Source organism: Xenopus laevis, chromosome 2S (assembly GCF_017654675.1).
Source record: "Xenopus laevis strain J_2021 chromosome 2S, Xenopus_laevis_v10.1, whole genome shotgun sequence".
NCBI classification, from domain to species: Eukaryota; Metazoa; Chordata; class Amphibia; order Anura; family Pipidae; genus Xenopus; species Xenopus laevis.
Window position 1 is genome coordinate 55865447 of NC_054374.1, and position 12665 is coordinate 55878111.

The 12665-nt window shown below is 38.3% G+C and overlaps 1 protein-coding gene across 7 annotated transcripts in view; it reads right to left on the bottom strand.

Annotated features, from left to right (window-relative positions):
• anks1a.S (ankyrin repeat and sterile alpha motif domain containing 1A S homeolog) overlaps positions 1 to 12665 on the bottom strand; it is a 184458-nt gene that overhangs the window by 87083 nt on the left and 84710 nt on the right. For all 7 annotated transcript variants that reach the window (XM_018248197.2, XM_018248200.2, XM_018248199.2 and 4 more), the window contains 1 exon segment: positions 6635 to 6715. In XM_018248197.2, the coding sequence (XP_018103686.1) occupies positions 6635 to 6715 (81 nt within the window).

The following is a 12665-nucleotide window of genomic DNA, read 5'->3' on the forward strand; positions in this document are numbered from 1 at the left end:
ATTTCTTGAGGAATTCCCATTGAAGGGGCCTTAAATGAGACTTTGCAAACGGCACACCTTCTATACTGGCCGCCATTAGGCCTAGCAGCCTGATAATGTTGTATGCTGAAATGTGAGTTTATTGAATTGCATTGCGAGCCGCTTGCTGTATAGTAATTGCCTTTGTTAGAGGTAGAAACACCTTTTTGTTTTCTGAGTTAATGTGCTCTAGAGTCTGCGTTGGATGTGGAAGACTTATTTTGTAATTGATGAGCCAGCCATGGTGTTGTAGAGTCTGAAGACACTCTTGCGTGTGTGCTATGGCTTCCTTTTGTGAATCTGCCATGACAATGAGATTGTCTAGAAAGGCAATTATGTGGATCCCTCTGAATCTGAGGACTGTGAGTCAAGCTCCCAGAACCTTGGTGAAAACCCTAGGTGCAGACTAAAGGCTGAAGGGCAGGGCTTGGAATTGAAAGTGGCTCTGCCCTAAGGCAAAAACCTTTGATGCCCTGGGCTGATGGGTATAATGCATCTTTGATGTCGATTGTGGACATGATTTTTATGCTTTTATGATTGATGGAAGGGAGTCTATTTTGAATCGCTCTTATCCTACGAATTTCTTCAGTGGGTGTAAATTGTGTACCGGACGAAAATCGCCATTTTTTTGATACTAAGAAAAGGTTGGAATAGAATCCATGGGAGCGAAACCGGAGGTACTGGAGCAATGTTTGTTTTGAAGTAGATCTTTGATGATGTCGAAAAGAGCTGGTTTCTTTACCGGATCTGAAGGAAGTGTAGAAGTTACGAATCTGTGCCGTGGTTTGTTTTTTTTTCTGAAAAAATGCTGTAGCCATGCTCTAGAATGTTTAACACCCAATTGTCTGTTACAGAGTCCCGCCAAGCTTGCACAAAGTCGCCTAACCCTATTCCTACAGGGGGCAGAGGTATGGAGTTGCGACAGTCCTGGCCTTTTGTCGCTGTCGGTTTATGGGCAAATTTTGTCTGGCTTTGCCAAGGTGTTTAGTACCTCCTATTGGTTTGCTGTTGATGTCGAGGCCTAGAGCTTCTCTGTTGTCGGTTGGTAGATGACCAAGATCTGTGTTGGAAATTGCGTCTGTGGAATTACTTTCTGGGATGTTTTCCTTGATGTTTTCCTCGATGTTCACCTTTGCCACCGGTGACTTCTGAAATTATTTGTTTTAGCTTGGGCCCAAAGAGCTGAGATCAGCTAAACTGTAGAGAAGTATGCTTGGATGCAATATTACCTGACCACTGCCGCAACTGTGATGGATGCTGCAAGAGGCTTTGGCAGCTAGTTTAGCCGTCTCTAATGCGACTTTGCATAGGAATGACAGTGGCGATCTGACTTTATCTAATTCTGCTATAAAGTGCTCTGGCGAAGTTGGAGGGTGTTTAATGAGCTCCTGGCACCAGTATTTTGCTGTATTTGCCACTGTAGTAGCCGCTGCTGCCTGTCTCAATATGGCTGCCATGTTTTGAAAATCACACTTAAGAGCAGAATCAATTTTTTTATCCATCGGATCTCTAAGAGAGCCTGCATCTTCTGCTGGTAACGTGGTGCTACGTGCTAGCCTAACAATAGCTGGGTCTACATGGGGTATTTTGTCCCAGTGCTTATAATCATCCGGTGTAGGATAGGTGTTAAAAAACCTATGAGGTATATTGGACTTCCTTTCTGGTTGACGCCATTCTATGTCACTGTATTTGTATTTGGGTAGCGCTGAGCCGCATGACGTCATCCGCGTGCGCCTGTACTGTGTGGATGTTCGTGCCTTGATTTTTTTGAGCGTATGAAAGGGCTCAACCTAGGTAATGACCCTGGAGCACACTGCCACTGAAAACGGGCTGTTTTGCGCTCCTTAACTGAGCTAGTAGTATGGGATCAACCTGGGATAAACCCGGGAGCGCGATTGTTAAAAAAAACTGTTGGTACCAGTGTACTTGGGGCACACAGCGGGGGGTTCTACTAATGAGGAGAACACTCCCGGGCTCTCCATAGAAAAGCCAATACAATGGCAGATGTATACCTCTTAAATAGAGAGGGAGCTCACATAATGGGCTCTACCTGTGTAAATGTGAAACCATTCCAGAAATCTGGGAGCACTCACAGTGGGGCACAACCATAATCTGCGTATCCATAATAAGGAGTTGCTGCTTCACATGAAACTGAACATATAAAGAATGAGTGCATAAAAATAATCATAAGAAAAAAATAAACTGAGAGGAGAAGGTGCTGCCTCCAAGGCAGGACAAACTGAAAAAAGATTAATTTGTGGGCCTCTCGTCAAAGGTTTTTGGGTGAGCCCGTGGTCTCCCATTCCGACACTGGGCAAAACTGTTGTCAACAAATACCAGTGGTGGTTAAAATGGCCCTGGCTGCTTTGTCAAGGCTATTGATAATAAGAAATGCACTGTGGCTGACAAACAAGGAAAAGTGAAAGGTAGAGGTCCACCATTCACTGCTCCATATTTGTCACTCAAAATGCTTTTCATTTAACATTATCAGGATCAATAATGGGGTATTTAACACTGGAAGACAAAATGCCCTGTGTACCACCAGCCTAACAGACAGTATTGACAGAACAGGTGGTTATTTAAATGTTCTAATGTGTGTTTTGGGAGGAGAACAAACTGTACGTGCTGTTGTCAGGCAATTTTAATTTCTATAAATAGGAAGTGGCATGGGTGGTTTTGGGATTGTCTCCATATCCAAAAAAAACCTTATACATTGTAGGGCAAAGGCAAAGTATACCTCAAATACATTAAATATAGGGAGGGACAGTGTCAGCTTTAGCCCAAATACATTATTTACAGTCCCAAATACAATGAGAGACAATGGACCCTGACACCAAGGCTAGTTGTAGCATTATATAGACTGATATGAACTCAAAATACTCTGCATTGCTAGCATTGAGTTTTTCTTAACTAAAAAATATTTTTGTTGTAGGCCTGTACTGTCAGTGCAGGAAAACAAGTTGTTCCTTTCAGGAGACAGGAGACAAAAAAATAAATAAAAAATTGATTTAGCTGCCACTTTCCCTGATCTACTGAATTCCAACTTTTTGAATCATGAGAATAAAGATGGCAAAGATAACTACCCTTCAAGTTCCATCAAGTTGATTGTAGTTTTAGCTCTCAGTGGGACTACTTGCCCTAGCAGACTTCCTGTGTTCAAGCTGCTGTCAAACCTAACCAGCTGGTATCTATGGTGACCACTTTCTGTATAGGACGATACCAAATTCTGCCTTGCGTCAGATTTAGCAGGTGCCCCAAGCAAGGCCTTCTCTTATAAGAAGAGGAAAACATATCAATTGGGAATGATCTTGAAGATTTCTGTCCCATTTCTTTAGGAACTTCTACTGCAGTGAGTGAAGGTGAAACCTTGTGAAGGACACTGCATCTATGATTGCCAACATGAGTCCTAGGAGAATATCAAGTGCTGCCGCCTGTGGGTTTATGATGATATGGAAAACAGCCTCTTGCAATGTGAGCTCCTTTTTTTGGAGGTAAAAGAACGTGTTGCATATCTAAGACTGTGTTGGATTTAGTAGGCCCTTTTTGTGGTTCATAAGCTCTTGAGTGTAGTATGTGGCTTCCTCTTCAGTATCTTCTGTATCTATAAGGTCATCTAAATAAGTTGTGACATACATGTATGCCATGGATCCAAAGTTCAAGGCCGCTAGTTCCTCTGTTCATATTCTCAGGCCAAATTTGAAAGCTCGAAAAATGGAAATGCTGTTGGTCTAAATTGAATCTTAAAAAGCGCTGATGAGGGAGACAAATGGGTATATGTATCTGTCAAATCTTTTGAATGTTGACATGTGATCACCTCTTTGTTTAGTAGGTCCTGAGTGATGGAAAGAAGGGCATGAGGTTTGTATAGGTCAGGGGGTATGGCTGATGGGACAAATCTGAGCTCCTGTGGCTTGCTGGGAAAGGGAATGCTGTAAGTGTGACTGATGATGTTTAGTACCCGTGAGTCCATTATGAAATCTTGCCAGGCTACAACAAAGCTATTTAATCCTCATGCTGGCAGTAGGCTTGGAGGGTGAGTGGAATGCTCAGGAGTCTTGACCTTTGTTTGTAGTAGGTTTAGGACAGTTTTGTATTAGGATTGCTAAGGGAATTTACAGTAAATCTCATGTTGGGTTGTGGTTGGCTTTGAGACTTGGAAGCCCCCTGTTGACTGTTAATGGAGGACCAAGAGCAGTGATTTCAATCACTGTAATTATTTCCTAGGTCAACTGCCCTGTGAGAAGAAGGCCCCTTTCCCTCCTGTAATGTCAATTCCCATCAGTCATGTCCAGTGAGGAAAGTTTGTTCTTTGATGTAGAATCACCTGTTCACCAGTGTATTCTTTGACAAATGAGCGGAGGGCTGTAAAATTGGCCACTTAGGCTCTAGCTGATAAACATCTACAGTATAGCTGCTTCCCTAAGAATGACAACACCAATTTTATTTTTTCTAATTCGGTATTGGTCTTCTCTATTTCTCCAGTTGTTGCTATGCTGCATCCACTATATTCCTAGTGATTTTGCACACTGGAAAATATCAAGGTTTTTTGAGGTATACCCCACACCTTATGGGCCTTAGATTGATTAATTCCGATTTAATTGCAAGGCTTGTGAAAACATCTCATAATAGATTTGTTATCTAATCGGGTTGTCTAGATGATTCATCCGAAGAGCTAGACTGTAAAGGAGTAACCGTAATTTATTGAATCTATTGAGTGGTAAATGACATGACTGGGAGCCATTTTAAGATGGTGGTGAAAGAGAATGTTTTTGTTTCCTCTCTTTCTCTTCTAAGGGTGAAGACATACAAAGCTAATAGTAACACACAGAGCTACTAGTCACAGGTACAAAAATAGACAGCGCTAATAATTTAATGATAATTGTATCTATGTTTGGTTGTAACAGAGGCAATTCTCAGTATTGTCTATGGCAGGGTATTTTCTGGGATTCTGTAGTAGCTGCTTCTAGAAGCTCAGCTTCACCCTAAAGATGGACGAGCAGAGATCACTTTTATACCAGAAGCTTTGGATTGTGGACTAAGCCACGACATAGGTATGCAGTCTTGAGCAGCATAAACTATGGCTTCAGCAGTAAAAAAAGTTAGATAGTTAGTGCTGGTAGATACTGAGGGGGTGCCCTCCATCTGTGAAGGTGAAGTTTCTCTGCATTTAGGAGTAGGTGGTTTTACAAGTTTGTTTACTTTACTTTACTATCCTTTCAGGCAATGCTATCTCCTCAATAAGGGAGAGTATTTCCTCATCCTTGTAAACCATGTAAGTGGATTTAAATGAATGGTTTGGGCATGCACAATTGTTAAGGCATCTGATGTAGTAGTAGTTTGCACACTACACTACACTAGTGAACTAGAGAAGCCCCTGAGCTGTGCTGCCCTTGATTTCCTGGAAATGTGGTTTCTGCAGAGCCTTTTAGGTATGACTGTTAAGCCACAAGGGTTATTATAGTTATATAGTTGGCCAAGATGGGGTCATTGAATGTGCATTGCATATATTCAGTTATTGAAAATGTGCAAGATGTACCTTGGGAGCATGTGTGGTGTAAACTTTTCACAAGTAAGAACTGGTATAGTAGAAGAGATACAAACTGAACGGCAGGGCTCAACTAGACAATAGTAGTCCAGGAGCACACCTATTCACCTTAGTAATGCCACTCCGCCTCAATGCAAGTATAACATATGGGTGGGGAGCACACTTTTGGCTCAAACTATGAGTTTCAACATGATGGACAGATGCAACCTGCAATCCTAGAATGGGACTTAGACCAAGGAGCCTGCAGTAAGGGTTCAGCCAGGAAACAATCAAAGAAAATATTAGTGGTATGTATTCAACAATTAAAATTAAATGATAGAGAAGATACAAACTTAAAAACTGTTTCAGTTTGTCATGCCTGCAGAGAGGAAAAACGTATTCCCTAGTCATCCTGCATTCAAAGGGCTGATTCAAGGGGAAATTGATTCAAGAATAAAAATGTAAATGGCAGATTGAATAATTTGCAATGCACACACATAACTAGAGAAACCTGGTTTGCTGACCTGTCTGTCTGCCACATTCCATCTGTTTGTTTAGTGCTGTAGTCACTTACTGTGTGTAATTTACTTTGTGCCTTTGTCTATTTATGTGTCACTACATCTTTGCATGTGTCACTGTGTGCCTGTTATTGTGAGTCGCTATGTGTGTATTTATATGCATTTGATTTATAATATTAATGTGCGCCAATGCATGTGAATATCTGCTGAAGTCAATGCATGTACAGTATATGATTTTATATGTGGCTGTATTTTTTGGGTGTGAGTTTTCCCAACCTAAACATCTTCTAAATTCTCTACTAATACTCTATACTTTTGTTTTGTAAATTAGTCCTATTTTTTTTATGGATGCATAATAAAGCTTATATTTTCCACATGACAACATACATGGGTGGTGTATTCTACCTGTAGCTTTTTCTTTATTAATCTTAAGTTCTTTTGAAAAACAAACATTCACCAAAAAACATATTAGGGGAAAAAAAGGAGTTCAGAGAGAAATATACTAAGAACGAATTTTGTATCGGTAGAAAAACTTGTATTATGAACTAGTTCAGTCTTTACCAAAAACCATTACCTCCTTGCATTTCTGTGTTGAGGGAAGAAGGTGCATGCATCACAGGAATCTGCTCCTGTTCTTTTCTTACTGTGCTGTGATCTGAATAGGAAAATAACTTTAGTGTTAAAAAAAAAAAAATAAGATGAAAAACAATGTGTCAGAACTAAAACTGGTAAAATATACTTTGGATCTACGAAATACTGTAATCTATAAAAATAATACATAAAAACCATGTTCTTAAGAAGTGAGTTGTAATTATATATTAGTTTTTTTCTGTAAAGCAGGGCTTTCAAATTGGAGCCCTGCAGGCTATATTAACTCCCAACCAGGGACTTTGTATGGCTTCCAGGCAAGATGTCCATTGAGTCCTTTTGATGACTTTCTTTTATTATTTCTTTTAAAGACTTTATTCTTTGCATTTTAATAAAGTCAAGAAAGGAAGAAAAGCACTATGCAAGGGCTTCTCTTGCATAGGAGAACAATAGGCAGAAGAAATTACATTTGAGTCAACATGGAATTATTTGGTAATTGTGTGCCAGTAGGTATAATTCTGGTCACTTTATGCCAAAGCAAAATGAGCTTGTAGGAAGGTAGCAATCTCACTCCAGTAAGAGGTGATCACAATACAGGACAAAAAAAGCATATACCCAGGGGCCAAAACGGCATTTAAAATAAAGGTTGGGGATTCAATCAGGATTCACAGTTTATGATTATGATTTTGTGCAGAATAAGAATATCCACACTACTGATCACCAATGATGTAACAATGTCAGTAATGACTACCCCACTCATCAGTGTCCAATGTGGATATTTCCTGTATACATTTGCTTTGTGTTGTGTTGTGCAAATAAATACTGGACAATCATTTTTTCTTATCAGGTACACTAAGCAACCTGGCGGCTCAAGTTTGGATGTAGATTGAAAATGTGTATTGAGAGAATGTTATACCTGAAGATGCTGGTAGAACATAGTGGGAGGGAATTTAAATTATTGGGATAAATCTGTAATTTATTTGAGTACTGTAAAGTAAGCAAAGGTAGTACAGAAAAAGATATGGCATGGCCATGAGATCTCTGTTTTTTGCAACAGTTAGTACTCAGAGCTTGATTTGTGGTTGTTTTTTCATGTTTTTTCATGTTATTATGTCCAGCCTGGAGAACAATATTGCAGATAGTACAATAGGTACATATGGAATAAAGATAATAGTTCAACAAACGCACCATTTTTAATATATATATATATATATATATATATATATATATATATATATATATATATGTACATATATATATATATATATATATATATATATATATTTGTCCTCGGACTGGAGCACTCATACAAACAGAGGCCAACTGCCTGGGTGCAGGTTTAAGAAAAATGTGTATAAGGATTGAAAAAACCGCACACACAGGACTTGTATGAATGAAAGAAAAACAAAATTTTATTGCGACGTTTCGGCTCTGATACTAGAGCCTTCCTATATATATATATATATGTACATATATATATATATATATATATATATATATATATATATATATATATATATATATGTACATATATATATATATATATATATATATATATATATATATATATATATATATATATATATATATATTGGCTCAAAAGAAGCTAGCACACACAGGACTTATGGAGAAAAAAAGGTTTTTATTTTAACAGAAAAAAACTAACATTATGGCTAGGTCCCTAGGCTTTCTCAAAGCTCACAACGAAACGTTAGTTTTTTTTCTGTTAAAATAAAAACCTTTTTTTCTCCTTAAGTCCTGTGTGTGCTAGCTTCTTTTGAGCCATTGTAAATACTAATACATAGCTCTGCACCCAGGCACCTTATACCAGTACACGTGCGGTGCCGGCATTTCTAGTTCTATATCTATATATATATCTATATATATATATATAGATATATATCTATATATATATCTATATATCTATCTATCTATCTATATATATATATCTATATATCTATATATCTATATATCTATATATCTATATATCTATATATCTATATATCTATATATCTATATCTCTATATATCTATATCTCTATATATATATATATATATATCTCTATATCTCTATATCTCTATATCTCTATATCTCTATATCTCTATATCTCTATATCTCTATATCTCTATATCTCTATATATATATATATATATATATATATATATATACAGTCCTCCAAGAAGCCAGCACTCTTGAAAAATAGCTTTTGAACGCCTGGGTGCAGCATCGACAATTTCGAACTCCACATGCACAAATAAGATCCGCACTCACAGGACTTATGAAAATTATAGAAAATTTATTGCAAGAGTCTAACGTTTCGACCTCATCCGAGGTCTTTTTCAAGAAAAAGACCTCGGATTTTCTATAATTTTCATAAGTCCTGTGAGTGCGGATCTTATTTGTGCATATATATATATATATATATATATATATATATATATATATATATATATATATATATATATATATATATATATATACATATATATATATATATATACATATATATATATATATACATATATATATATACATATACAATATATATTTATATATACATATATATATATATACATATATATATATATATATATATATATATATATACATATATATATATATATATATATACAATATATATATATATATACACACAATATATATATATATATATACACAATATATATATATATATATACACAATATATATATATATATATACAATATATATATATATATATACAATATATATATATATATACAATATATATATATATATACAATATATATATATATACAATATATATATATAGCACTAGAAATGCTGGCACCGCACGTGTACTGGTATAAGGTGCCTGGGTGCAGAGCTATGTATTAGTATTTACAATGGCTCAAAAGAAGCTAGCACACACAGGACTTAAGGAGAAAAAAAGGGGAATTGTGGTTACATCTTCGGAGTCGGAGCACCAGGAGTCGGGGGGGGGGCTGCATGGCTAGTGCTAAAGTGCAGTAGAAGAGCTAAATTTCCATTTTAAAAAAATACAAATTCAAGTATTTTGCGGCTCCTGGTAAGTGGGCACTAACTGCCGCCTGAGGCAAGTACTCCCATAAGACCCCTCTAAATCTAGAACTTCCTAGTTGTTTATCTAGGTTACCCACTTTTGCTAAACCTGATGAATTTGAGTGATTTGGGCTTTTAATGGGCAGGGCAACTTTTTTATTTATTAGTGGTGCTTGCGAAGCAAAGCATCACTACTGTTATCTTGCAAACTTATTTTTATTTAGTGGTGCTTGCGAAGCAAAGCATCACTACTGTTATCTTGCAAACTTATTTTTATTTAGTGGTGCTTGCGAAGCAAAGCATCACTACTGTTATCTTTTTTATTTAGTGGTGCTTGCGAAGCAAAGCATCACTACTGTTATCTTGCAAACTTATTTTTATTCTTCTTCCGTATGAAAGTTTGGCGCGTAACTAGTTCCGCACCGTTTGTCCTAGACCCATGAATGAGGTGTCAAATCGTGCGGCTTAATCGGGAATGGGGTGGTATGACTTTTCTAAGGGGTGGGTGGTTAATTGCCCCTTGCGGGGGCAATTAACCACCCCGAAAAGTCCCATAGATTAACATTGAGGCCAACTTTTGACGGATTCTAGCGCAGAGAGGGAATCTTGTAGAAACGTTAAATTTACCACATTTGAAGAGGTTTGCGACCTGTGTCAGATGATACCCCACACGAGGGTATAAGTTTTACCCCCGGGGCAGGAGAGGTCCCCAAATTTGCCCCATTGACTTATAATGGGGAATTTATCGAATAATTAGTTTGTCGCAGACCCATGAATGAGGTGTCAAACCGTTCAGCTTATTCGGGAATGGGGTGTTGTGACTTTTCTGTCCTATTTTGGGGACCCAAAAAAGTGAGCGGAGCCGCAAACAACCAATCAGATTTTCCCTATTGACTTCAATGAGAAAATGTAAACAGCTGTAATTCTCACAGTAATAAAGCCAGAGCTCCCAAACTTGGCACCGTGGGTCACTGGGTGACTGCAGCCAAAATTTACAAAAAGTGGGCGGAGTCTATAACAGCCAATCAAATTTCAGCCATTCAATTAAATAGGAAAATTTTAAACTGCTGCCGCTCTTAGACGGTTAATGGCAGCCTCCTCAAAGTTGGCACAGTTGGTCACTGGGGGACTGGGATTAAAATTAAGAAAAGTGGGTGGAGCCAAAACCAACCAATCAGATTTCTTTGATTGGTTTTAATGGGAAAAATTAAGAAGGCTGCCATTCTCTCAGTATTGATGTCAGGGACCTTGAATATCACAAATGTGGTCGCTGGGGGTTTCCACTTCAAGTTTAGAAAAAGTGGGCGGAGCCACCAACAACCAATCAAATTTCATTCATTGATTTTCAATAGAAAAAAATAGAAATGCTGCCATTTTTACACATTAAATGACAGCATTCCCAAACTTTGGTATGTTAGTCACTGAGTGACTGTGGTTCACAATTAGGAAAAAAAGGGGCCGGGCAACAACAGCCAATCAGATTTGGGCCTGAGTTTTGCCACGGCAAGCACCACTCACATTTTCTTCAGGAAATGTACCTCTCTAGTTTTTATTCTTCTTCCGTATGAAAGTTTGGCGCGTAACTAGTCCCGCACCGTTTGTCCTAGACCCATGAATGAGGTGTCAAATCGTGCGGCTTAATCGGGAATGGGGTGGTATGACTTTTCTAAGGGGTGGGTGGTTAATTGCCCCTTGCGGGGGCAATTAACCACCCCGAAAAGTCCCATAGATTAACATTGAGGCCAACTTTTGACGGATTCTAGCGCAGAGAGGGAATCTTGTAGAAACGTTAAATTTACCACATTTGAAGAGGTTTGCGACCTGCGTCAGATGATACCCCACACGAGGGTATAAGTTTTACCCCCGGGGCAGGAGAGGTCCCCAAATTTGCCCCATTGACTTATAATGGGGAATTTATCGAATAATTAGTTTGTCGCAGACCCATGAATGAGGTGTCAAACCGTTCAGCTTATTCGGGAATGGGGTGTTGTGACTTTTCTGTCCTATTTTGGGGACCCAAAAAAGTGAGCGGAGCCGCAAACAACCAATCAGATTTTCCCTATTGACTTCAATGAGAAAATGTAAACAGCTGTAATTCTCACAGTAATAAAGCCAGAGCTCCCAAACTTGGCACCGTGGGTCACTGGGTGACTGCAGCCAAAATTTACAAAAAGTGGGCGGAGTCTACAACAGCCAATCAAATTTCAGCCATTCAATTAAATAGGAAAATTTTAAACTGCTGCCGCTCTTAGACGGTTAATGGCAGGGTCCTCAAACTTGGCACAGTTGGTCACTGGGGGACTGGGATTAAAATTAAGAAAAGTGGGTGGAGCCAAAACCAACCAATCAGATTTCTTTGATTGGTTTTAATGGGAAAAATTAAGAAGGCTGCCATTCTCTCAGTATTGATGTCAGGGACCTTGAATATCACAAATGTGGTCGCTGGGGGTTTCCACTTCAAGTTTAGAAAAAGTGGGCGGAGCCACCAACAACCAATCAAATTTCATTCATTGATTTTCAATAGAAAAAAATAGAAATGCTGCCATTTTTACACATTAAATGACAGCATTCCCAAACTTTGGTATGTTAGTCACTGAGTGACTGTGGTTCACAATTAGGAAAAAAAGGGGCGGGGCAACAACAGCCAATCAGATTTGGGCCTGAGTTTTGCCACGGCAAGCACCACTCACATTTTCTTCAGGAAATGTACCTCTCTAGTTTGTTATTTATTATCTAAAATGACTGAGTGTGTCCCTGAAACATTTGTCCACTGGTGGATGGGAGATGAAGAGCACCATGCAGGTCACCAATACTGCTCAGACTGCTGTGAAGGAAGTTGTTCCCAACTCTGAATAGGCACAAGCAATGGATCAAAGTTTGGAGGGAGCACAGAAAACGTTTACAAATGCTAAGCTGCTTTCATTTTTTCACTACATATTTCAAGACTTAGGGACAG